General features: G+C 41.5%; 2 protein-coding genes across 3 annotated transcripts in view; one reads left to right on the top strand and one right to left on the bottom strand.

The window, feature by feature from the left end:
• Nucleotides 1-341: 341 nt before the first annotated feature.
• LOC138205320 (serine/threonine-protein kinase DCLK1-like) lies at nucleotides 342-18,319 on the top strand. 2 transcript variants are annotated; one of them, XM_069161247.1, is made up of 17 exons: nucleotides 342-579; nucleotides 947-1,329; nucleotides 1,560-1,906; nucleotides 8,252-8,351; nucleotides 9,049-9,165; nucleotides 9,359-9,453; nucleotides 9,996-10,083; nucleotides 10,180-10,349; nucleotides 10,718-10,837; nucleotides 11,077-11,223; nucleotides 11,659-11,792; nucleotides 11,941-12,018; nucleotides 12,177-12,273; nucleotides 12,420-12,500; nucleotides 12,642-12,755; nucleotides 14,117-14,187; nucleotides 15,054-15,210. In XM_069161247.1, the coding sequence occupies exons 2-17, from the start codon at nucleotides 969-971 to the stop codon at nucleotides 15,109-15,111; spliced, it is 2,178 nt and encodes a 725-aa protein (XP_069017348.1). In that variant the 5' UTR covers nucleotides 342-579; nucleotides 947-968; the 3' UTR covers nucleotides 15,112-15,210. The 2 variants fall into 2 exon arrangements, with proteins under 2 accessions (XP_069017348.1, XP_069017347.1); XM_069161246.1 differs by lacking the exon at nucleotides 14,117-14,187 and having other exon boundaries at nucleotides 344-579; nucleotides 15,054-18,319.
• A 257-nt stretch (nucleotides 18,320-18,576) lies between these two features.
• Nucleotides 18,577-27,812, bottom strand: part of nbeab (neurobeachin b) — a 185,019-nt gene continuing 175,783 nt past the window's right edge. The window contains exons 52-57 of the mRNA XM_069161250.1: nucleotides 27,576-27,731; nucleotides 26,385-26,555; nucleotides 23,596-23,697; nucleotides 23,099-23,295; nucleotides 21,915-22,066; nucleotides 18,577-20,356 (exon numbers count right to left, since the gene is read on the bottom strand). Coding sequence (XP_069017351.1) covers nucleotides 20,266-20,356; nucleotides 21,915-22,066; nucleotides 23,099-23,295; nucleotides 23,596-23,697; nucleotides 26,385-26,555; nucleotides 27,576-27,731 — 869 coding nt within the window. The 3' untranslated portion in view covers nucleotides 18,577-20,265. The remainder of the gene's footprint in view (nucleotides 20,357-21,914; nucleotides 22,067-23,098; nucleotides 23,296-23,595; nucleotides 23,698-26,384; nucleotides 26,556-27,575; nucleotides 27,732-27,812) is intronic.

Raw genomic sequence — 27,812 nt, forward strand, 5'->3', positions numbered from 1 at the left:
GAGATTTGAATACGTAAATACGTTAAGCACAATATCTTAATATCTGGAAATATCGGAAGCTTTATGCTCGTTAACGTTTGCTTACTTAAATGTTAAATGAAAACCAGACCTGAAAGCCTCAACTTAGTCCAACGCTCCCCTCTGGCTGTGAGCTATTCAGTGGACTGGCTGACTTTTTTTTTTTAATTTTTTTTTTTATCAAACGTAAAAAACCCAAAAGGGGTTATTCAAGCAGGTGAGCCTCGCCGTAAACGCGCATCACGGTAACACGCGCCAGAGGTAACGTGAGCGCGCGCTCTCACAGCTGCGTGCACGAGGAAGGCTGACACGAGAGCGGTCCGGTAAATCACTGCAATGGAAGAGGAGTAAGGGAGGGTGGAGGACACCGGCTACAGCCCTGCCTCCAATCTGCATGTGAGCACACAGCAGAGTAGACACACGACAGGAAGGCACAGCACCATCGCAGGGGCAACAAAGGGACGCATGGTTCAGCCAAGGCATCAAATAAATCAAAAAGATTACTAGACACTCGCTCCGCTCGTAGATACGCGTTTGATTGCATCCGTCCTCACCTCAAAGGTAAGAGAGGTTGCACCTCAAAAATAAAAAACCCTGCTCTTTACCCTTTTATGTAAAGCCCGTTTTTGTGTGTGTGTGTGTGTGTGTGTGTGTTTATCTTGAAATAAGCTTTCAGCTAAGATCCCTAAGCAGGCTTTTACTGTTAATGTTCTGTAATCCACTCAAAAACGCATGTGGATTTTATTAAGATTGGGTTGAAACACACCAGGGAGCATGAAATGGGTGTGACATGTTACTTCATAATGTGTTTAGGAGCACCATTTGCAGCATCAACGCTTGTATCGGTGCTGTCTCAGGTGGATGAGACTGACACAGAACATCATTTTCTCTAATGTATCATTATAAGCATTCTCCTTCTCTTATTTAGAGTGTGATAGTACAACACGGTCATGGAGCTGGAGCACTTTGATGAGCGGGACAAGGCTCAGAGATACACCCGAAGGGGCTCAAGGGGGAATGGGCTCCCCAGTCCCACTCATAGCGCCCACTGCAGCCTGTACAGAACCAGGACACTGCAAGCACTGAGCTCAGAAAAGAAGGCCAAGAAGATTCGATTCTACCGCAACGGGGACCGCTACTTCAAGGGAATTGTGTATGCCATTTCTCAGGAGAGATTTAGGTCTATAGAAGCACTCCTGGCTGACCTCACAAGAGCTCTGTCAGACAATGTCAACTTGCCCCAAGGTGTGCGGACCATTTACACCGTTGATGGAGCAACAAGGATCACCAGCATGGACCAGCTGGTGGAAGGTGAGCAGTGTGTAACTCAATGATTGTAAGTTTGCCCAATATTTAGTTTAAATTGAATAAGAAAAGATCATTAATGGGAACAAAATGGCTTGTACACATCAAAAGGCATGTCTGTCTTGAAGAGGCAGTTTTACACTATATCGCTATTTTTGCTTTTCATAGTTAATGTATGTCGTGTCTTTGTTTTTTGACAGATAGAAAATATATGAATGTGTTTTGATTTTCTGCAGGAGAGAGCTATGTTTGTGCATCCATAGAGCCCTTCAAGAATCTGGAGTACACTAAGAATGTAAACCCCAACTGGTCAGTTGGTGCTAGGACAGTTGTGTCTGTCCGTGATCCCTCTTCCCTTGGTAGCGCCATGGCCGGATCTCCAGAATCCAGGGGGAGCAAGGACTTCATCAAGCCCAAACTGGTCACAATTGTCCGCAGTGGAGTAAAGCCTCGCAAGGCCGTGCGGGTCTTGCTCAACAAGAAAACGGCGCACTCCTTTGAGCAAGTTATGACTGACATCACTGATGCCATTAAGCTGGACTCTGGAGTCGTCAAAAGGCTTTTTACCCTGGACGGCAAGATGGTAAGTGTTATCATTCCTACTTGTGAATCTTTGAAACTCGCACCTGTTTGCTCTTCTAATATTAGCAAAACCATTTTTCCAAGTGGGATACAAACAGGAAAACATTTAAATGAATCAGTGGCTTTGGTAGTCTAAGACAAAACCAAAAAGGTGCCAACGCAAGAGCATTGATAAAACCATTTTTATCTCGGGAACAGGCAGAGAAAAGTTGTCAATTATTTAAACTTCATGAAAAAAATACTATAATATTGTAGTGCATACAATGACAGATTTTACTGTGTAATGCTACTTTTTTGTGGTCCCAAGCTCAATGTGTACACATCCCATATTAAGTGAAATCACTGAAGCATGAGCTGTTTTATGTGTGAAATTACTTTCAGTGACATACATATTACCATTTGCATACAACACACAGATGTGACACTCAGGACAGAAGTAGTGACAAACACTGGAATTTAAGTTGCATAAGTCGCTTGTTGAGCTTCTCTGTGCACATATGGTTCAGTCTAATGTAACTCTCTTGGTTGTGCTTGCATTTGGACAATGATGTTATCCCGAATCAGTCACATTTGCAGTATACTTATATCAAACTAAAGCACTGGGACTGAACATGTGTGTTTAAAAATGTTTTTTTTTTTTTTTTAAATCCATAGAAGACAGCAAAGCAGTCAGGACAACCGGTAGTGCTCTATACCTAAGAGACTGCACTTATCCTGTTCCTCTCTCCCTCACTTCTAGGCTGCATTAATTGCTCACAAGTGGGGAAAGACAGAAGGATGCTCTCGTTGAAGAGAAGTCTAGAAGTCTAGCACGTTGCACACAAGGCAGACTCGGTACACATTTGCTGAGAGTTTAGAAGAGATGGAAGTTTGCCTCTGACATTAGAGGTGGTCTGGTCTGTTCCTCCTTCGTGTCTCTGAGAATTACCTCCCGACTCAAAGAGGGAGACGGCCCAGTAGGTTTAACGTCACCTGGGAATATTTGCTAAATGTATTACCAGAAATAGGTTTCTAGGACTCCATCTCATATTTCTACCAACAGCAGCACACTATTAAATGGATATTCACTTATTGAGTTAGTTCCAGACAGCCACACTGATCAGTCCCCTTGCAAGTACATTACAAAGTACTTGTATTCTAGTTTCCTATGTATACATTTGAATTGAACTTTCTGGATAGTAATAATTATTATACTTTGAAATAATCGATAATTCTTGATGTAAGCAGCTTTAAAAAAAAAAGGAAGAAATTATTGCAGTCATGGTGAATGTGGCCTTTGCTTTATGGGCTGATATAGATAAATGACATAAGTAGAATTTCAACATCTCATAGAAATATTCAGCTCTTTCAATATACCTATTTAAAAACTCTTATCACGTGCCCTTTATATTAGTTTTTTCTTTTTTTTTGGTGTGACGGTTTCTATGGTGAAATGGTTTCCTGGGCTGGTTGCTAAGGAACAGCCTCTGCGGCAGAGCAGTGCAGTAGTGATGTCAGTACTGTAGGTGGCTTGTGAGAGGGCTCACAAATGCAGTGCTTGGTCTGTCAGCCTTACTATACACATGGCGGCATGATGGAGCACATGGCTGAGGTATAATCCCAGGATAGGACACATTGTGTTGTGTTGTGTGGAGAGAACAGTTGGGGATTTTCACACCAACAAACAAATCTGCTCCATGCATATCCTCAAGATTATTTTAGGAATAGAGCTTGTTTAGGAAAACACAAATACTCGTGTAATTGCAAAGGATCAAAGTTAGATGGCCTGTACACACTGAGAAAGTGGGACATGAGGGTTTGTTTCTGTGCTTCTGCTAATTTCACTCTTTGACAGTTATTATTGCTCCTTCATTTCAGAGGTTTTGATATCATATCTATCTATGGCCTCCTAATAATATGCTGTTGTGTTAGGTGCTTGCCAGTGTAGCTCTGTGCCATAGATTCTCAGCTTTTTGTGCATGTTTCCATGTTGTGCCTCCAGATGGCCAAATAAGCTCCCGTCAGCATCAAAGAGGATATGTCCATGGGTGTTTAACCTTTGGTAATTTACCTGAGAGAGACCTGCTGATCGTTGATACCAATCATTCTAGCAAGTTTGTTCTTGCTTAGTTTTTTTTTTCTGCAGAAGTGATGGACATATTTGTGTGATTTGGTTGCTTAATTACTTATTTATTCTGCACTCACGATTCACGAGTCTATTAGTGGATCTGCTCGGCGGGTGGCTCTGCTTGATGGCTGTGATTTCTCCATACTGCTGAGTCACTCTGTAATGGTGTTCTGCCATGACAGGTTTACGTGGCCAAACAGACACAATCAAGTTAATGTTCTAGGGATGTACTTTATAAACCTTAATGATTGATATGATTAATAAAACATCCAGAATGTAAGGTACGGAGAACGCATTGGAGAAACAGACACCCCACAGACTCAGCCCTTAGAGGCAGCAGAACATGCCATGGCCTGTTGTGACTCTGGTGTTATGTGTGGATGGAGCAGAGTATTTGTAGGACTGAGTAGGTCTGAGGAGACTTGGACCATGGCATTCCCATCCCCGCTGTGATGAATATGGCTCTGCACTTTAATTGCATTATGCACACTGCTACTTTTCTCTGTGTTAAGACTCAACACATCTTGTTTAAATAGATGTCAACAGTCATCCGCGGACAGAGCTTGGCTTCACGTCAGTGCATGAAAGTGCAGGCTTAAGCCTCCATGGGGAAATTGTGTATCAGTAGATGTTAAACAGCCCATTCATGCTTTAGAAATTAGATGACGACTGGAAGCTGTTCAGCTGTGTGGCTGAGAGCAGAGCCTAACTAATGTTTCCCAATTAATTTCTTCATTTTGACCTTGACTCTACCATTTGCTGTTGTGGCCGCCATGTGCCCACAATTCATCTCTTCTGTTCTCGGCTCATACCACATATCTCATGTCTGCACAATGCATAGAGGCTTAATGCATAAACAACAGTGTCTTAAAGTGATGTGCAAGGATGGTCAGAAGGTAGTCTCTGCAGCTTGGTGTCTTTAGCATTAAATTTGGCATGATAAAGATGTATTACCTTTTGATGTGACTTAATTGTGTAGTGCTTTTTTTTACCAAAATAAATGAAAATGTAATGTAAAAAGATGTTCTCAAACCCTTCCATTTTTAGAAGTCCTTCCTGGCTTTGACTCTCCCTAACAGGGAGAAAATAGGATGAAAATGATAGCGAGACTGTCTGGCTTTCCTCTCGCCTCCTGCTGGGACTTGGCTGTTAAACACAATGCAGTGACTTGCTAAGTGTGCCACAGTATCTGGTATAGAACAGATTTATTTTGTCTAAATTAGAATACTGCAGTACTGTGAGCTGTGTTAATGGGAGATATGTGTTTTGTGATGTTACATTGGAACCTTATTTGAGTAATTTCAGTTAAATGATACACCTATCTAATGAGTTTCTGTTGGTCATTTAGTAGACCTTTACATATGTTGATTCGCTACATTTTGTTACACAGTATCCCAAAATCTTCTTACAGGACAAGGTGATATATTTAGTTTTATCAGCTCAAATCAAATCACCCCACAATGCTGACTTTCACTTCTAAAGGAAGCTATTACTCATCTGTCTTTGCAGCAACTGTGACTATGTCTCAACATTTTTGCAGCAGGCCTGATTTGAATCTGATTACAGCAATCTGCACATAAAGGCAACTCATGCAAGATGGATCTAGAACCATTTGAATATTACTTGCCAAGATGAGTCCTGTTTCTTCCCGGCATGACTAATGAGTGGCTGCTGCTATGTCACACTTCAAAGTAAGCTTCAGCAACCTCGAGAGCTCCACCTGTCCACTTTTACATTAGTTGAATTACACATTTATGTGCTTGTGTAATATACCAAGGCTGAGACTGATTAGCCTCTATAGCGTGCATGCAAACCCTCCATCGGGATTTTTCTGGACTGAAAAACCCTGATGATCAATATTTGCACAGGATGCTCCAGGTGTGTGTGTGTGTGTGTGTGTGTGTTAGGTGAAGGGTTGGCCGAATGGAGCTGCTGAGTCATTGAGCTAGAAGGCATATTAATCAATGTAACCTATCAAATTCACAATTCTCCCCATTCCATCATAAGTTAGAGGTTTCTAATTCCATAGTATTTAAGACAAACAACATATAACTCTTATTTAAGAGTTAAATATTTTCAATAACAGTGCCATGTCTGCAGTTTTCACTGTTCAGACCACCAGATAGGACCTGATAGTGGATCTTAAAGTAGCCGTGTCCATCTCATTGTCTCGAACTAAGCTGTGATTCTGTCTGGCAACAGCTGTGCAGCTCCTCCCTTTGGGATCTTGTAATCTTTTGGTTTTTTTTGTTGGAGGAGGAGTAGGAGAATAAGCTGGTGGCAGGGGATATCAGAGTGAAGCATCTTTAGTGAAAAGGGCCATACTCAGCTTTCCTCTCTGCTCAACATTTATTTTAAGATTTTGTGGCTGAATGACCTTCGGCTGTTTGGAGGTGCTTTTGCAGCAGGTTATGTCAGGTGGATAATCTAACCCCTCAATATTTTAGATAAAGTGTGTTGTTTATTCTCTAAATTGTAAATTGCACATTTCCTTCAATGCGATCTGAGATTTGTACAATAGAAACCAGAAAGTAGATGCATCATTTAGATGTATGATAACAGGACATTTATTATGTTTAGTGGGCAGTGGGGTGGATAGCCTGTGTTGGTTTCCCTGCCGGCTGTTTTTGCTCTGTCAGCACTTAAGTCCTCATTTGCCCTCATTTCCTGCTGAACTAAGCATGGTTCTTAATGATGAGACAATTAATAATGAATAAATACCAACATTTACTGAATTATTTATCATTTTAAAATGTTCTATATTTTCTAATTGCCCATATTGGACTTAATGCTGGTGGCACTAGCTTTATCTGTCAGGGCAGGACTGCAATAGAAAGACCTCCTGGAGAATCTCACACTGACAAATTATAAATCACCTCTAAAACTTATTTTACAATCTTTGATTTAATTGTATCTGTTGTTAATTATGTATTTGTGGAAATCTGCGGGTTGAATCAGAGCTTCAGAGTACACCAATAACCCTTTTTTTGGAGAAAATCCAGATCTGCATTTATATGTGACACTGCATCTGTGTAGTTTGGCTTCTGTATTGCTTCTGTATAGCTGAAAGCAGTAGATGCATCCACTCAGGCATCCAGTTTTCTCTGTGTAGAAATCAAAAACAAGTATAATTTACATTTCTCTTTTATTATGGAGATCAACAGATATGTTCATGTGATTTTAAATAAAATTCCTTGGGACAGAAAAAAAAATCCAATACATTTACAAATCCAAACAAGCTTCCATTTGAGAAACAACATGATTGGCATGTGTGATGTGCTTACTGATTGGATGACTGGTGTTAAATATTTTGTGACATGATTTTATATTAATGATAATCCACGACAACAGAAGTCAATTAACTTAATCTCCCAGTAGGGATGGAACGTGTTTCATGACTGGCAGATGCACACAGACTCTACTGAATACCATCAAACAGGTTTAAAAGAAGCTTTTCTTTTCATAGAAGACACATTCATTAGCAGCCAGTAGTTATAGTTATAGTTAGTAGAACAAGGTTAATTTTATTATTTGTATGCTTTATACACTGTAGCATACATTTTTCCTTTGTCCTTCGGTGGAATTGAATATGCAATTCAGTGTAATTGCTCATATCTGCAATCCCATATCATTATTCCAGTGGCTGTTTTTGTAACATATTTTTTTAAATTTTGATCAATTAAGTAAATCTATACATCTGTACTAAGTGTACTTTTATAATTCGATTTGATACTATTGTAATGGTTAGGTTCAAAAAGAATGTTTTAATTGAGTTACTTTAAAAGCCACTGTATGTGTTGTACCTAAATAAACAGCATTGTATCCTTTGAATGCACTAATGTGACATTTTATTATTTTAATGTGTAAAACTTGTTGATATGTTCAGTTTAAAACAGGTCTGTTGCACAGCAACGTAGATTTTTATTCATTTATAATCATGGCCAGCACACACATTTCATCCACGCACTGAAATTCTGAATCTCTGAATTCTGTTTTTTTAAAAAGCAGTCAAAACCTGCAACAAAGTGCAGCAGCAGACAGCATTGGTTTTCAGGTCTGCCGAGTGTTTGAAAAATAATGCCTACACTTAAGTGGCTACTGAGATAAAAAAAAAAATAAATCTATTTTAGTATGTGTATTTCAAGACAATGGTTCTCTCTTTGAAACTGACTTTATGCACAGCGTCACTATCAAACATGTTTTTTGGACTATAGCTGACGAAAGCATTATCTTTACCAGGTCGCCTGCCTTCAGGACTTTTTTGGGGAAGATGATATATTCTTTGCTTGCGGCCCCGAAAAGTTGCGCTACCAAGATGACTTCAACTTGGATGAAAGTGGTAAGTGTGCTTCCAGGGCTTTCATCGCTCAGTGGGGAGAGAATATGACAAACCCTCAGAGTTTTGGGATGTTTGTCTACTGTCGCTGTGCATGCTACTGAGCCAATGTGCTATATGTTACTTTTTATTTGACCATCCTCCTCAGTGGCCCAAGTAAATGCTGAATGTGCCAAACATACAGAACTGTTATTGTTATCCCAAGTTTGTACTCATACAGCTGTTCTTTCTACTTTGTTACTACAAACAATTCTCATCCCATTAAAAGCACTACTACTAGACAGTATGAAGTGTTGCTCTTTTCTCATGTTAAATGTGTTTTAAATCTATAGGCCAGACTCAAACAGAGCAGTGCAGAGTGACACCATGTACTGTAGATCAGATTGCCATACTTTTTATTCTTTCCTTCTTATTTGTCTGTGCGAAAGGGTGGTGGTAGTGGTGGTGTTACAGCTTAAACACAGTATTCCATTAGTTTCGGTGGGAATATAGATGTCAGACTGAAAAATGACTGCAATATAAATTGGCTTCGCACTGCAGAGGGTATGAAATACCTTCTCATTACTTGTGTTTGTAAATACACAGAAAGTAACTTCAAAATGTCGCAGAGTCCAAGCCAACTGTTTATCACCTTGGAAACATGTTTCTGCAGAAGCTGTACAATTTTATCTTATTTCTGTATTTGTTATTTATCATTCAGAGTGCAGGGTGGCAAAGTCTGCATCGTACGGTCGGCTCCCCTCTTTGCAGGGTCGCATCTCCCCAAGAAGTGGTGGGATGTCCCGTAGGAGCAAGTCTCCCTCATCTACAGGTTCAGGTAAGCGTGTTTGTCTGTGTGTGTGTGTGTGGGCGTTATAGCTTTGATTCTTTATATTTAGACATATGTGTTGTTCTGTTCTAAAGTTTCACATTGCTCTTATGTAAGTATGTGCTTTGTATTACAGGCACATCTTGTTTTAGTCTGCACTATTGAATCGTTGGGCTAATTGTGTCCCCTTTCCCTCTAACAGCTAATGGCACTGCAGGCAGTCAGCTGTCCACACCTCGCTCTGGAAAGTCTCCAAGCCACTCTCCAACCAGTCCTGCTAGCCTCCGAAGACGACAGGTAATAAAAAAAAATTTAAAAAAAGGTTCCTCTACATAAGGTAAAGATTTGTGTGGTGTCATACACAGCATAACATACCAGGCAGTTTGTTTTAAGAACATGAATATTATATTTACATTAACGTTGCCATAAACCATAATTTAAAAGTATTGAAGGAACAAAAAATTAAACAAAACATTGAGATTCATTGAATTGGAATACATTTTAGGAAATTCCTTACCCTCACATTATTGCCTTGCAAATTCATGTGAGCCTTCACACTTCTTTCCTTACGGTTTATTGTTGTTTAGTAGCCATGGCACTGTAAAGTGGTCTGTATACACGGATGTAAATCTCAGTTCAAATATGACATGCTTCCACTTCAGAAAAAAAAATCTACCAAACTTCATATCCATTTGTTAACACAGGGTCCATTTGTATGGTGAAGCTTTTAGTATTTAGCTTTTAGTAAAGCTTTGCCTTCTCTGAAGTTTGTGTCCGACTTCAGTCAGTGCATCAGTGTGTCTTTTCAGCCTCACTCCACAGCTGTCTCTTCTTTCTAGGGATCTCTATACGGTGGTTCTTCGCTCTCATTGGCTTCTACCAAGGTATGCAGTTCTATGGATGAATGGGATGGGGCTGGCAGTGAAGGTAAGAGATTGCACAAGACATAAACATAAGATCAAATTAAGATATAGGCTGATATATTAGATATTTTACTTAATCTTCTTTTGTTTGTCTTGACAGCTGACTTTATGGATGACTATTCTGCAGTTCCTGCCTCCATAGCAGAGAGGTACAAAGTGGGGAGGACTTTGGGAGACGGAAACTTTGCCGTGGTTCGAGAGTGTGTGGAGAGATCCACCGGAAGAGAGTACGCGCTCAAGATCATCAGCAAAGATAAATGCAGGGGAAAGGTGAGCATGCTTCTACGTCTGTTGACTTTAGTTATCACACCATACGTTTTGGGCCAAATCATTTTCCTTTTTCAGTATAAAATGTTTTTGTTTCTGATTTAGTTGTATTTTCCTCATTGCTCAGCAGATGGTGTGATTTCTTCTGGTACTAAAATATAGCAGTAAAATGGAGGAGTTTTTTTTGTTTCTTTTTCCTCGTTAAATGGCACCAATCAGATGAATGTACTTTGTTTCTGAAACTTGTTTGTGTCTAATATTTGCTCTGAAATGAGACAAAAGAACAATGTCACACCTCTGATATGTGTAAATCACTCTCTCTATATAGTGTTTACAGATTTGTATTAATTCTAATTTCCTTTCTCACCCAGGAGCACATGATACAGAGTGAAGTATCAATCCTTCGGCGTGTGAAACATCCCAACATTGTACTTTTAATTGAGGAAATGGACACCCATAGGGACCTCTATCTTGTAATGGAGTTGGTTAAGGTACTACACATTTCTTGATTGTTGATGAGAATTTAAAGCTCAAAAGACATGTCAAAAACCTCAAAAGAAGAGGTCTACTTTGACATATTGTACTTTTTTCAGACTAATATAGAATTGCTCACACTCGGTGGCTGTTAACAGATCAAGTGTTCATATTAAATCTTCTAAATTATCCGCATCAGTCGTTTAACACATTTAGCACTTGGTTGTCTTTCACATCACACGTTTTCCTTCTGCAGGGGGGCGATCTCTTTGATGCCATCACCTCCTCCAACAAATACACAGAGCGAGATGCCAGCTCTATGCTCTTCAACCTGGCAAGTGCCATCAAGTACCTCCACAGTCTCAATATCGTCCATAGAGACATAAAACCAGAAAATCTGTTGGTAAGTACGATTCTACAAAGCTTCTGAACTGGCAGTGAGTTAAGTTGCATTTTAAAAGCTTCCCATATTGATTCAGTCCTCATAGGTCTGTGTTCCTGACTTCACCATCCCCCGTCACACTCTTCTCCAAAGCTATATGTATAAGATTGTATTTAAAACTGAATTCAATAACACGCGTAACATGAATAGCACAAATAAAATCATGAAAATGATCATATGAAATTACCTTACACCTCCATGAGGACTTTTTCCTATCATCTCAATGGGATCATTGGCAGTTACTTTTCCATCACACCACCACATGTATTGGCAACCACTGTTTTTTTTTAACATTTTTTTTTTTTTTTTAATAATTTTGCTCTATAAAGTCTGCACTCAGTGTTCATTTTATGACACCTTCTGTTTTTCCACTTTCCCTTGCTTTGTTTTCTGCAGGTGTTTGAGCACCACGATGGCAGCAAATCTCTGAAGCTGGGTGACTTTGGCTTGGCTACCATTGTTAATGGGCCCCTCTTTACTGTGTGTGGCACGCCCACCTATGTCGCGCCAGAGATTGTTGCTGAAACAGGGTGAGTCAGTGTAGTTGCATCATCTGGTCCATCTGCCACATGATTATTAGCAGAATCAAAAACTGCGATAGTCTTTTTTTTTTTTTTTTCTTGTTTCTTGTAGGTGTGTAAAGTCCCTCTGATCCCTGATGTTCCTTTTCAATTACAGGTATGGCCTCAAGGTGGACATTTGGGCAGCTGGTGTCATCGCTTACATACTGCTGTGTGGCTTTCCTCCTTTTCGTGGGTATGTGCTCATGTACCAGGTGGTTTATTTAATAGAGTATGTTTTAACCACATACATCGATTTAATTTGTTCAAATTACATCAGTAAGTGTTTATGGTATGCCGTCACGCTATTGACTATTATGTGTATCTAGAATATGTGTGGTTTGATTTGTACAGCAGCGGTGAAGACCCGGAGGCTCTCTTTGAACATATCTTGAAGGGCCAGCTGGATTTCCCTGCACCATACTGGGACAATGTGTCTGACACTGCCAAGGTTTGTGTTTGGAGGTGCTCTCCTCCTCCTCCTCCTCTACCATGATTATGATCCACGTGAAACGACACAGCCTGTCAAACCTGCTGCTGTGGTGTTCAGGCTATGTCATTAAAGTGGATACTTATGGCTAACATGTTTCTCTTTAGGCTCTGATCACTGCGATGCTGCAGGTAGAGGTGGATCAAAGATGTGCAGCTGTACAGGTTCTCGATCACCCGTGGGTCAATGTAAGTTCAGCATTTTGAACTCAATTCTTTAACCAGCATCACCTGCATGCGCATATATATATATATGTATAAGTACCACTAAAGTTTCAAAAGTGCTGCAGCAGGTGGAGTTCCTGAGGCATTGCTCTTTGTGTTTCTCAGGATGATGGTGTGTTAGAGAATGTGCACCAGCTGCCGGTGGCGGGGAAAATCAAGAAGCACTTCAACACCGGACCCAAGCTCAACAACACGACAGCGGGAGTGTCAGTCATTACAGTAAGCTCTGATGCGCACTCCTCCACACTCTGACACTGCATGTAACTCTGCATCAGTAGATCACATTCACGCTCTTTTTTTTATGAACATGCTTTGGCGATGATGCTTTGAATGTCGTTCAAAAGATGAAAAAAAAATACCTCCGTTTGGAACCGCCGTGTTCTTCATGCATCTGCTGCCTCTCTCCTCCCGTGTGCAGACGATTTTTTTGATCTTTTTGATTTTGATGTCATTTGTAAGTTGACGCTAGCATTGCCTGCTTTTGCAAAATGGAAATGGAATCTACTCACCTTCTTTGTATTTCATAAATTAGCAGCTTCCCCGCTTTATTCTGTGTATACATCAGTTCATCCCTCTGCATGGAGCTGCCAGGTCTTCCTGTGTTCGCTCCGGCCTCTCATCCTCCTCTGTTAGCTGGACTGTCAGCACTGTTGGTAGCAGATCTTACAGATAACATAGTTGAGCTACACTGAATGGGTTTCAGTCGATATGGTTTAAACTTTAAGAGTTTCAAAGCTGAGCTTACGATGTACAGAAAGATGAATAACTTATTCTGGAAGTCAAACATGTTCTATTTTGGACTATTGGCTTTTTTTTCTTTTTTTTTTAAGGTAAACCAAGTACTTGGTTGTCAGTTGCCAAATAGAAATATTTCTCTGACATTTCACAGGCTGTCAGTTGACAGTGACATGACATTTTTCTGCCAGTTTTTTTCTCCCTTCTCGTCACAGCGGTTATAACATACAGAGCCCCGGAGTGGCCAGAGAGAGAAAACCAAAAGATCATTTGGTGTGCACGTTTTAATTAATTTGTGCGCAGAAACACTAAATTGAGGCCATGATTTGCTCTTTTGTTCCTACGTTTGAATTAATTTGTGCGTAGGAGATAAGATATTATATATATATATCCTAGCCTGATATATAGCCTGATATATATATATCAGGCTTAACAGGTTTTCTCCTCTCAGTATGAAGTGCACTGCACCTGCTTCAAGTATCAGTTGACCAAGGGATGCAAACGTTATTGTTATTACAAGGTAAAAACGATGATATCGAGAGCTTGTGGATTGTATTGTTGGCATTACGCTAACTGTGAGGATGCTATCGACTTTATAGATGGTCAAGTGACAGCTGAAGCAGGTGCAGTGCACTTCATGCTGAGAGGAGAAAGTCTGTTGTGCTGTATTTCGTGGCCTCAATTTAGTATTTCGTGCGCACGATTTTAAATATTTTCTCTCTCTATTGCCACTCCCGGTTCCGTAATAACAGCAGAGTAGAGTTGTGCACTTTCATGCTAATCAGGTCAGTGATGCTTTGGGTTCAAGGTGATCCTCTGAGTTGCGCTCATCTCTCTCTGCTCAGCTGGACCAGGACTTTACCATCCAGAAGTCAGGGTCTTTGGACCACTACCAGCATCCATTGTACTGGATAAGGTATGACACAGCATAGTGCTAAATGCAGTGAGTGCTTCCATGGTAGAGTGCTGGCAGTCTCCATTTCCCATCGATCAAGGGTTTGACTCACTGCCATGGGCGTAACCCACAAACTTCTAGGGGGGAGGGCTCATGTCCGTCCCCCCCCCCCCCCCCCCCCAATACTGAGAAAATACCGATCCCTATTTTATAATTTTATTTTATAATATAAATATATATTTATATATATATATTTATATTATTTATTATATATATGTATATATATATGTATGTATATATATATATGTATGTATATATATGTATATATAGATATGTATATAGTGGGGGGGACCCGCCCGATGTCGACACCATGGTTACGCCCCTTCTCATCGCCCATCAATGGAGCCCTTTTCATGCCTCATGAGATCCTTCACTTTATCACGTTGCTTCATCTCACTAGTGCTGTGGCTGTTTCTTCTCAGCTGGTTGTGCAGTTTACTTTGCTATCTACGAATTTTGCATTCAAAACCTCTGTCTCTAATGCTACCTGCATTTGAGTATTCATGTGATGCATTTAGCAACAGGAGTTTGTTTCCCCACGATAAATGCAGTTTTGTCCAACACTGCGTGCGTGCGTGTGCGCGTGTGTGTGTGTGTGTGTGTGTGTGTGTGTGTGTGTGTGTGTGTGTGCGTGCGTGTGTGTGTGTGTGTGACAAGAGGAAGTTCAACTTTCTCTGTCACAGGAAGTTGAACTGTCTTAGAAGAGTTGTGAGACAAATGCAGCTTTTCACCTGCATGCTAACATTGCCTCAGTGAGTGGATGCCACTCCTCATCTCAGCGGTGTTGTGCAGAATCTAACGGTTGCTGCTGTGTCACCCTCTCACAGACCACGCCACTTGATAAAGAGAAGCAAGTTTTCCGACGAAGACGCTACCAGGATGTAAAGCCCGCTTCCCACCTCCCGCACAGTATCGGCGCCGTCGTCAACCCTGGCCTCTCCCCCGCCGAGTCTGAGGACTGTTCCCTAAGTTCGGCTGACACTGTCCGTTCTCCCACGTCTCCGTTCTAACAGCCTTCCTGAGGTCACGGCAACGCCCACTCCTCCTCCGTGGAGAACTACCTGTATCTATTTAACTTTTATTTTACTTACAAAGTACGTTGATCAGATTAAGGGACAAGTTGGTCTCTGGATCGCAGAATACACCTTAAGAGCATGCAACAATGTTTAGAGGGGCATATCATGCATATCAATGCAGATTTGCCATCAGAGCCACAGAATACAAATAAACTCCAAATCCTCTACCGGCCATTCATGCAGCCCCTCAGTTCAGCCTCTGCCTGAAAAGGCCGTTTTGGCTGCTCTCTTCAAAGCCCTCCTCCCTATGAGCTCACTCTGTCCTAATTGTCAAGAGGCCCTACTCTCCACATACTTTTACCAGATCCACAGCTATGAAAACAATCATTAGAATTTACTATTTATCTTTATTTTCTAAATAATAGCTTTGCGAATACATGTGTGTTCCAGCCCAAATCTGAAAATGTGGTTGTGAGCAAACTTGACAACAGAGCAGACGTGTGTTCGTGGGCATGCATGAACAACCCGTATGGGGGTATATTACTGCCATTAGTCAAGAGCATGTTCTTTCAGTTTGAGAGCATGATTTCTTGTTTTCACACTCCAACACTGTAATATTCTCTTTCTAAAGTCTCCCCTTGGACTCAAACAGTCGATGCTCCCTGGAGGACTTGCTGAGCTCTCTTTCAAAACTCTACATCTGCACTCAGATTCCCTGCGCTCCAGTTTAACCCCTCCTCTTTGCATTCTGCGTCCATGCACTCGCCCAATCAAGATGAGACTAAGGTCATGTCTGAAGTAATGTTCTCCTCCAGCAACTTAATGGGAAACCAATGTGCTACGGGGCTACAATTATATGTAGCTATTGTAGCAAAAATACAGACACTGGTACATTTATCAACTCCAAAAGTCCAACGAGGAAAAAAAAAAAGCTCAGTTCATTTATTAAGGCCCCTGGAGGGCAGTAATAGATGAATCTGCTAAAACAGTAACCGTCCGTAAGGGACGCTGTAAGACATAAAGCAAGCACACCCACAAGAAGGCAGTGATGTTTTCACTGGTCAACGTCATACCTGGCATTGTATTGGTTGGGGAATTTTGACGGGGTCATTTGGGGTAATTTCGCAAAAATTCGAGAGCTGAGATCCAAGAGCAGAACCTTTGTGAGTGCATGGAAGCAGGAAGGGTCAAAATGGAGGACAGAAAACTGAGTGCAGTTTTGAAAGAGAGCGTCGCAAGTCCTCGAGGGAGAATCGACTATTTGAGTCCGAGGGGAGACTTTTGAGAGACAATATTGCAATATTTTATTGTAAAAAACTATAAATCATGCTCTTGACTTATGGCAGTAATATACCCTCATAAACCCAAGGTCAGTTTGATGGAAAACTTGAACTTAACATTGCAAACAATGGGTTCTGAGTTTTGGAAATTTGACCATATGTAACCAGTCATTTCTAATAACTTCTAATAACGGTGTATATATATTAGAAAAGTTGATAAAGCATGATATGTCCCTTTTTAGATTTTAATCCCTTTTTCCTTCCAAAAAAACACCACACTGTTGAAGACTTATTTCTACTGAGCAAGCCCTGGTTCATTGTAGTACTGTGGAGCCCTCTGCTGGCTCACGTTGTAAACTGCAGGGGAGACAACCTGATTTGTTTCTAATGGAATTATAAATGCAACACATTGAAACCGTAGCTTTGAAATATTCCATGATTTTGTGATATGGACTGTTCAGTGTATATCACTTAAATTCAAATGTTATCAACTCAATACAAGTCAACTTTGTGTTGCACTGTAGGACATCTAGATTACTTTGTGCTGTGGTAACTGAGGTTGTGGGGCATAAATCTGAGAAATTATTGGAGAGGACTTCAGAAAGTTGCTGCTACATTGTACATTGTATAAGCGTTATATGGACTGAATTTTTATGGGGAAATGTTGTGCCACTTTGTAGCTTGCTTTTTAAAGAGGACGTAGGACCCTGATGTTTGACTGCGGATGGTCTCCTGTGTGCTTAAGGATGATCACTGAAATAGTTTTGTCCCGTGTCTGTGAGAGTGGTTGTAATTCGGTGGTGGTGCAGATGAATGTCAGTGCTTTGTAGTTGGTAGTAAGTGCATGTTTAAGGCCTCGGCACATATGGATCGAAGTGCAATTAGGTGTACTGCCCGATGAGCACAGTATCAAATGTGTCCTTTGTAACGCTCGCCTCAGTGAGAATGTGGTGCTGCGATTACTGGCAGCCAATAGACACACTGCTCGAGCAGATGTGGGCAACTGGTGCAACTTTGATTATTTTCACTCACTGAAATAAGCAACAAGATAAAGGTTAGTAAACACAACAGTGCTTCCAGTAAAATTCATTATTTTGATATTTGTTCAGTCAGTCAGCACCTTCGTTGGATGTTTTCTTTTTAACAATCAGATCAAACAACATGACTCACGAGACCGTGTCCTCTCACCATGTCATACACTGGGTCACCAGAGACCAAATACTCATGGATGTGAATGTCTGACTATAACCTGCATGTGTGTTAATATGCATCCCAAATCAGTTGTTCTGGTCCTTTACCGTTTGATATACGCCTGTCCGATATGAAACCCTTCCTGTTGTTATTGTACGTGCTGACTCGATGAAGGCAGATTACGCATAACCCATGTGAGTTAGGATTTGTATATACACACATGTAACTTCACACAACAGACTTTGTCATAAAAGGGCTTTTACGTTTTTGATTAGAAAGAAGTGAATTTACAAAGCACAACGGAAGCCAGTTGTTGGGAATGTGTTTGCTGTTAACTGTGTAACGTTTCCATACAGTTTGACAGAATGGTTTGGAGATGGTAGACAACTGGAAATGCCAGTTACTTGGTGGAAGCAGATGGAGAATGTGAACACTGTATTATATTCACTCGTATTCCATTAATGTAAGAATGTTATAAAAAAAAAAAATGTGAATGAGAACAGAAACTTGAAAAAAAAATCTGTCATATTCAAAAAGTAAATTTCCAACATGTACTCTGCAAAGAAACCAAACCTGGGAATAAAACTGATTTAATTTAAATGTCAACGGCTTACCTCCAAGAGTCAGAGGGTCTTTTTTTTTTGTTTTGTTTTTGAAAGACATTTTACTGGGTTCCACTCCACCAAATTCAGACAGCAGATGGCAGTATGACCAAACAACACAAGCTTAGGTCTTAAATAAACTTCCCCCTTCAGTTACTCATTTACATCATGCATTCACTGCACTATAATACTTCTATACACTTCAGTACATGAATAATCTTTCAAAGGCAGTCTACACATGCAAAAGAAAAGACACTGATGTATTTATTCACTTTTATTAAAAACAACAAAAAAGGAACAGTTTTGATGTAATCACGAGAGCTTCTAACATGTCTCGCTTCATCCAAAACATCTGCAGAAACAACTGACAATTCAACTGAATATATATATGTAAAATTAATAATACTCTGAATAATTCTAGTGTATCATTAATAGACTGTTTTTGTGCAAAGAAAATTAAGTAATGAAAATGATTTTACAGGAAAGCAAAAAAAAAACAACAACAAAAAAAACGTCCTCGTGATCTCTTTGCATGCAAAACGTCAGCTTTAGGTTGGGTAGGCTCCTGTAGCACCTGGAAGAGAAAAAACTAAAAGCTCCTGTTATCCCCCTATTTGCATATTTTTGTTCATGTAAGTTAACAGCTCATACAAACTGGCTTCTCTCTGCAGACATAATAGTTTTCAGATCACACAGAAAATAGACCACTGCACTGTTCCTGTTCGTTGACCATTTTTTTTCACAAGGCTGAAAACCTTCCTTTCTCCAAATTAGCGACCAAGTCAGAATATTGCTTTTCAATGTGTGGAGTTGTAGCATAAACCGGTGTTCACAAATTCACGTTTAAAATGGACGCGCAAACGTTTCTTCAAAATCAAAATCAAATCGTGAGATGCACGAGCAACAGTTGAAATGTTTTCAGCTATAAGAAGTTTTAAAAATTAACACCTCCTTTTAAAAAAAATGTCTAACTGCTTTACCACAAACACGTTGACAATCATTAGATATTTTCCAACAAATCTGGTATTTAATCCTGATGATATGTTTGTAAGAGAAACCAAAACAACAAAAACATATCTGTTAATATAAGCTGATGTTCCAAACAATCTTTACAATTGTACAGGGGGAGTTTGCCATTAATAAACTATATTTTTTTTAGTTTAAAATAAATATGGAAATATCATAATTTATTCTTCTTTTTGCTGACATGATCATTAAACATTTTTCACAAAGGACTGAACTCACACTGAATTTGACATTTTGTCCATAAAGACATTCAAACACAACATTTTAACAATGAACACTTTGTCTTTTCACGTACACAGACATTTGACCCCTGTTAAAAAGGATGAGCAAACAATGGCCACAAACATGTAACTAACCAACTAATATCTGAAGAGACAAGTTCAACATTTAAACACGGCTTGCATGATGGAAATGTTGAGAACATGGCAGCTAGTCTAACAGCATGTCGATCTTTTTCAGCACACTTCACACTGTCTGTATTTAGAGGTGAACTTTTTTTCTTAGAAAAGTGTTCCAAGTATCTGCCATACAAATGTTGTATAAATGTTCCTAACAGAGGGTTGACTTTGTTTTGCGTTTTCACAGTTTGAAACAGGAACATTATGTTTTAATAACTTTACTGTGCGGTTGCGTTAATTGAACTTGATCTCAGTCTCCCCTCATCCAGAACAACAGACCTGCTCGAGTCACCGCTGGTGCTCAGGTAAGAACTAAAAACCAACAATGTGTCCGGATCGTTTAGCAGCAGATGAATGGCAGCACGTTCCAGGCCACGCCAACAAATGCGAGGAAACCTTCACCGTGCTGGATGTTCTCCAGCTCAACAGATCTCCTTGCAGCTCTTTGGATCTTCTCGGTCACTGGTCCGTACGCGCTCCTCTTAAACCTCCCCACCAGCCTGCTGCTGCGCGGTTCCGCCACTTGTCAGTACCTGTTTTGATGCTCGTAGTGCCAGCGGTTGAAATCTATGTTAAATGCCACGATACTGCCAGAGGCCATGCCTGTGATCAAAGTCCTGGAGAGCAGCAAAACCACCAGGTGGTGGCATGAAATCAGAAAACAGATTATAAAGTGTGAAAATAGTTTTCTGTGTCATACGTTAACATGAGCATGGAACTAACGTGGCTAAAAGATTATTTGCATGCAAATTAAAAATTGGTTACAATGCTCATACTGGTCAATGAAATGAGTCCCGGAGGTCATCAGGGGTTGTGTCAGTAAATCACTGGGTTGCCCTGACAACTGAAGCAGACCATTGAGTCCCAGTGTCTTCCTACAACCCCTGTCCCCTTGTGTCCACGTCTGGCTGGTATGTAGGAACAGCAGCTGATTTCATAGGGTCGTCTTATACTGCTACACCCCAGGGCTTTAAATGCTCAAGCACAATGAACAGAGCACCAGCAGAATGGCCTTCTGTTAATGGAGTTACGGAGACCGGATCACTTGGGTTACCTAATGTCAACTTACTGAGGCGAGAGATTGTAACTGAATCCAGGGGTTCTTAAAACATTTAAGTGATTTGTTAAATCCTGTTTAAAGAAAAGAAAAAAAAAAAAAAAAATCACAATTGGTAATGACGAAATTAAAATCTTAACAAATTCTCTCGTCTTGACCTGTTTGTGTACGTAGTCACCATGGTGCAGAAGTAATTTGGTTAAGAACCAGACCTCTGTTGGACGTTTGGATGAGCCTGCAAGTGCTGAGGCACATTTGGCCTGTGGCTCTGAAGTGCAGCTTGACTGTTCGGGCTGTCTAACCTCTCTTGACTGCCGGGGTCACATGATGACGTCAGGCTTGCGGCCCCAAAGCGAACACTGCTGCCTCTGAGCCGCCATCCTGGCACTTATTCTACCACTCCTAACACATCCTGCACAATACAGACTTTAAAGAAGCTGACCTGCCAATACACTTATGCAGGATGCATGTGTGCTTACTGTCATTCAAAATATAGGCATGTGCAGAAGATACGCCTGTAATTTATGTTTCAATGGCAACTGTAGCTTCTATTTAAAGGAAGAGGACGGTGGCTTTTCCCCTTCCTAAAATATACACCGACGATCTATGACACACACAGGCGACACAAGGCTTTTTCTTCCTAATCCTGCACATCGACTAAAGTCTATCTAGTCTATCTCTGTCTGTCTGTCTGTCTGTCTGTGTGTGTGAGTGAACATCTTCTTTGCGCTGTTAACGCCAAAGTCTGTCACTGAGAGAGATCAAAGTCACACCGCTGGTCTGCCAAATGCCGTGTGACTGACTCATTAAGGCACCATCAAGGCTGAATGCCACGAATTCCTGTATCTGTTTCAAAACACAAGCTTAAGGGATGTCTGTAAATTGCAGCCACAGAAAATCACTTCGGGTGCACTTTTTCTCTCCAAACTGCATTAATCTCTGCATGAACATCGGCCACACGCCGCGCCAACACGAGTGACTTCTCAACCTGTGGGAAACGCCGGTGCAAGTACACAAACACTGATTCGCATATGTGAGCTCATGCATGCACTTCAACTCACATCCCACTCAATATCTCAAGCAAACACGATAACTAACATACAGCTGCCTGCTCTGACCTTTGATCATGTGACAGGTCCATGGATCGGACGCCTGCGTCACAGCCCGGGTAGATGTAGAGCTGTTTGAAGTCACAAGCCTGCCACACCTCCACCACGCCGTTGTCCCCGCCTGTCACCAGGTTGTGGCCGTCGCTGCTCAGGAGAATGGCCTTCAGGAGGGACGGAGGGGAGTTCAACATGTCACGCACAGCTCAACAATTATTTACCCGTCCAGTGAACAGTTTTCCTGCCGCATGTGAAAGATGTCAGTAAATGAAGGATTACGTCCTGTGATTGTGGAAATGACAGGAGAAAGAGAATGACATGCAGCAGTGACATTAAATTGCAATCTTGTACAATTTTAGAACATGATTAATAACATTTAGACATTTATATCAAATGAATAACTTTTTCTGTAAATGAATGTTTAGAATTCATCAGTGAGATTACATTGTTTAATGACTCCTGACATGGATTCTCTCTGACATGGTGCACCCGCTTTACTTTTTATTAACTTATAAAGAAAACCTTAAAATATCTTGTTGATATTACGTTCACTTAATCCCATATAAAAACACCAAACAGTCACCGGAGATGCAGTTTTTATCTATAACTCAGTATTTAAATCAAAGATTGTGTACTTAGAGATTTGCAGCTATTTAAACCTGTAGTGTGGAACTTTTGTCTCCCCTTTCTCCCGCGAGAGCAATGACAAAACCTCTATCAATACTTGTTTACATCATAGCCTCCGCCTTAGACTTATACAATGCTACTGCTGTGGCTGTAAAACTGGTGGATAAGTAAACTGAAAGGCATCACAACCTCTATCACATGACTCGTTTCATTGTCAGAATTTGATTCCTTTTGGTCCAAGAACATTTGGAAAGTGTAGAAGAGCCATGTGGTTGTGTTATTTTATTCCTACTCAAGTCAGCATGAAGCTCGACTGGAAGTTAAGTCTGGTGCAGCTGCCCAGTGTGGAGTAATTCAGCCAGTACAGGAATGTCTCAGCAGACACCAGATTTAAAAAGTCTGTTTTATAGCTGGTGCTGATAGGTTTGAACAGCTTTGTGTGAACTTCTTTGGTAAGTAAAGGGTGTGTGAATCTAACAGACTTTCAAGACACGTTTTTAACAGTGCACATGAACAAAAATACATTCACATCTTTCTTGGTGCATACTGATGCTACAAAGTCAGCTTACCCTGATGGAATCATTGACCTCCATCTGTGCCAGCAGTTTTCCATTAATGCTGAAGTTGCAGAAGCAGCCCCTCTCGTAGTAGATGATGCAGTGGCCCTCGCTGGACACAGACATGAGCCGCGGGCTCTGATAGAGGTCTGGTCCCTCCAGAGCCCGCAGTAGGTCCCCTGTGATGGTATGGACCAGACATGGACCCTCTGCAAAAAACAAACATACACAGAAGTGTCAACAAACTGTGCTTCTGGAAAAATAATCGAGCCTTCCGCCTTTGTAAAATAAGATCATGTCTACAGTGCAGCACGCTTGTATTCTTGGATGTCGTTCGGCAGGGTGAACATTCAGGTCTGCGGTGTCCATTGAAGCGTCTGTCTGTGTGAACGGGTCGGTGATAGACTGCTGTGTGTACACCAGTGCTGCAGCTCAAAGCACGAGTGTCCCTGATGCCCTCTTTTTTTTTTTTATTCTGATGACAGTGACATGAGACGAAGCCCACTGACCTTTAGCTCCACTGATGACGAGGCCCAGCTCTGCACAGACTGATACACACACAACTTCCTGGTCATGGCCAGTCAGAACTGCGCGTGGTGCTGGGTAATCACCTAAAAATGACAGATACATAAAACCATTCAACAAATGACTCAGTTTAATTGAGACTGTGGTAACATCTTCCAAACAGTCTAACCGGCGTACTAAGACTGATTTAGGGGTAAATAGACAGGGACTGTGTGCGACCACCAAACATTCATCAGGCAATGAAATCACATAAACACAAGCGCTGTGATGGTGACATTCATCTGCGAGCAGGGAGGTTCCTGTGGATTGTTATGTAAATGCAGGGATGCCCTGTGACGGCAGCCAAGCCGCTTGATTTCATCCCATGTGTCACATGATTGATGATGGCCGGGGGAGAGGTTAGTGAAGGCTGTTTCATGGCACCTGGAGCCGACCTAGAGTCCTGCCACAGACGTTGAAGGTAGTGTTTGTGAAACACACTGATCACCAATAAAACACTGTTTGTTTTTTAAAACAACTCATCCTGTGTCTGAATACAGCCGGGGGAGTGACAAGTCTTATTGTCATACTGACGAAGAGGGGAACCCATTGAATTCCACTAATTATCTGCATTTAATAACAAACAAGGAAATGCACCGCAAATAAAGCAGAAACTGAATTCAGAGTTATTTACAACATTAAATCATGAAACAGCGGGAGATAAGGGAGGAATTCTGGGTCTGAAAATCATGTTTTACACTTCTGAAGTATTCAATTGGTATTTAATTTTGTTATTATAAGAACATTTTGATATTTACATGTGTTTTTCCTAATAAATCTGCTACTAATTGTGAGGGTCCTCAGTGTAATCATCACCTCTAAACTCACTATTAATGCCAAACCAGCACCACTGAATACACCTGCAGTACAAGACTGTTAGTGTCCACATGTGACTCATAGTTCAGACAATTCAGTGAAAGTTTCTTCTCGTTCGCCGGGATGACAGCAACATCCTGATAGATGATGTGGACACGCGTTCGACCGTACTGCCACCACCATCTCCTCCTCCAGCTTGGCATATTGCCTCTGTAGCTGCAGCAGTCCAGTGAGCGAGCTGGACTGTGATCGATGCAGCGCGGCCCCTCAGAGACCGGGACCTGAGCAGCGCTGTCAGTCCCAGCACCCGCTGCTGAGGGGGGCTGAATAGGACAAGTGTCAGAAAAAGCCTCAGGGGGAAAAAGGGAGCTCACCTACCCGACAAAAGATTCAATCACCCTGCACCGAGCTCCCCCACACCCACACACACACACACACACACACACACACACACACACACACCCGGCCTGAGCCCCTGGGACGAGCCGGACTCAGCAACCACAATTACCCGGTGCAAATATATCTGGTCGCACCGGTGTGATGGGCCTGAGGAGTCTGAGAAGCAAGGCCGTGATTGAGCTGGACGTTATTTTAATTATTACACATTTAAGACACACGCAGCCTTTTGGGACGCGGGTGAAATCAATTTCTTGTGCTCGCCACCATCTGCGGGATGAGGGGGAGTCGTGATCTGGCAGGCTGCTGCTGCATATTCACACAACCTTCATTGCAGAAATTATTAAGAGGCATGAAATCAGCAGAATGAGGCTCCTGGAGAAGATCGGTCACTGAGGAGGCCCATAACGAAGAGAATAAAGAGGACTCTGCTGTTCTGTGTGCTTCATGACAATAACAATAATAATTTAAGGGCTTCAATTGTGCAAATATGAGAAGATGGAAGTGGTGATGGCAAATGCCTGAATTCTATATTTGAACATGACCATTATTGGCTGGTTGTATATATTCTTATGAAGCTGTGTGCAGTATGTACGTTTTTAGCTGATCCTAAATCACGTTGCAGTCCACCGTCCCTCTTCAGCCGCGCGGCTTCGTCTTATTCTTCCTCTTGTCTGCTGAAGATGCATTATAATCACTAGTACTGTGAATATCAGGGGAATAGAGTTTTCCTGCTGCAGTAACACAAGTGCTATTGCCCCTTGCTAATTGGAGGCATCCAAGCTGAAATTCTTAATTAACTGTCGGCGCCTCAGTGAAGTTAATTAGAGAACACTCGCAACTAATGTGGAGCTCCTTGAATGTGCGACAATTGGAAACACAAGATCTTCTCACACAAACACACACTTTGTGTTGACGTCCAGATATGAAACAAAAACACACTCTCTTCATTATCCGCAGTTTTTCACATGGACCTCCTCGCTGGTACAGTGTTAGAGCAGCTTCCTCCTCTTGCCCTGATGGATTGTCTTGAATACAGACAATCGGTGAAATGAGCCACTAAATGAACTGAGCAGGAGAAATCACACAGTGAGGGTCGACCATTTTGAATGCCAAGACATCTGGAGTCCTCTACTTGAAAGCAGCGCAGCTCGACGCGATGAATCACACTAATATATCACAGCTACAGTGCAGATGAATTATCCTCTCCCTGTCTCTCCACATTACTTGATTTGGAGGATAAACTGCCTTTTTTCCAGCGCTCATCAAAGCCTTTTTCGAAAATAACAATAGACTGAGGCTCCTTTATCAGCTCCCATCTCACAACAAATGAGTATGTATTTCATTGGTGAAACATTAAACAGAGTGAAAAGATCCTGTAACCTTGTGCAGAGGGCCATTCTACTGTGTATTCTGTGTGTGTGTGTGTGTGTGTGTGTGTGTGTGTGCGTGTGTGTGTGTGTGTGTGTGTGTGTGTGTGTGTGTGTGTGTGTGTGCATGTCACATGCATGCTCTTACTCACTGTTGCTGGGATTGTCTCCAATAATATGGTGCCGCCCACTCCAGTACCACAGCAGCAGGGTAGCATCTCTGGACCCGGACACAATGTAGCAGTCTCCACCGATGTAGGACTCGGACCTGGCCAGACATGTCACCACGTCCCAGTGGCCAAAAACTATCTGGGTCAGCTTGCCTGAGGAGGATACAGATGATACATGATTTCACAGTTGGTAAAAGCTGCTAAGAGCCTGTAATACAAAAATACTAAAAATCTACTACCGCAGAGCTTTACTGAATGAATATTTCTGAAAGTGAAATTAATGGTTTCCTGCCTTTTTTGGTTTGTAACTCCTTTGAATTTTCAGGTCTTCTTGTGACACTTAAATCCAAAATTATGGCCTGAATGTGGCACAAATTCACCAGTTAAAACCCCCAGAGTGATATTTCTTTCTCAATTTTTAATTTGAAGGATTTTAAAAGGTGAAGAGATGAAATCATCCAGTGTTTCAAAAGAGAGAAGAAACGTTTCAACCCTCTTGTGACTCCTTGAAGCTGTTTTCTCATATGAACAACGGACATTGTCTGGAGTTTCACACATGTAACACTCAACAGGAGGTCGTTCGTGTCGGACTAGTTCTCACCTACTGGAAATACTGTGCTGGGTTTGGCCGATGGGTGGAGCCCGGGTGGAGCGTGTAGCAGGCGTCATAGAAACGTTATCAACACGCCCACTCGCTCGCTGTTAATTCTCCAGACAATGACCTCCTCTATTCTCATATGGGCATAATCGGACATAACACAGACTCCACACGAGGGAGCTGGCAGGCTTTAATGTCCGGTCCAACTGATTTGGACACTTCTAGCAAAGTTCCTTATTGTGGTGCATGTAAGAAAGTAGCTCCAGATTCATCCTGGAGCTCCCTGAGGCGGTCCTGACCCAAAACTTTGGGACGATTCAGTTAAAACTGCACTTACCGAGCTGCAGTGATAGCCATTTATATATTTCAACAGGTATGTCAGAGGCATTATCATCACGGTCCTAATGACATATAATGAATAGAATGAATCTTTTACAAATTTCAGCATATGATCTTAAATTCATCCATTTTTCTACAAGTCAGGAGAGAGTGGCAACAATACAGAATCATTACCGTCAGTCCTCCACACATGAGCGCACGCCTTGGTAGGAAATGGAGTTTACACTCTAACCTACCTGTCTCCGAGGAGTATACACGGAAGCTCTTGTCCCAGAAGCCACACACTAGGATGTAGCGGTTGTCAGCTGTCACCACAAAACAGTGTGTGGTGATTTGGATGCTTTGGTCCACTAGGTCTGTGATCTGACGCTTGTTGCTTCCAGTGTTATTGGCTGAGGAAGAAAAGAAAAGGAAAAGCAGAACGTGTCAATACCGAAGGTGTTTCAAGCAAATCCAGAATAGCTAGAACAGAT

Source organism: Embiotoca jacksoni, unplaced genomic scaffold, assembly GCF_022577435.1.
Source record: "Embiotoca jacksoni isolate LCO1_2020_lvr unplaced genomic scaffold, fEmbJac1.0.p SCAF_28, whole genome shotgun sequence".
NCBI lineage: Eukaryota > Metazoa > Chordata > Actinopteri > Embiotocidae > Embiotoca > Embiotoca jacksoni.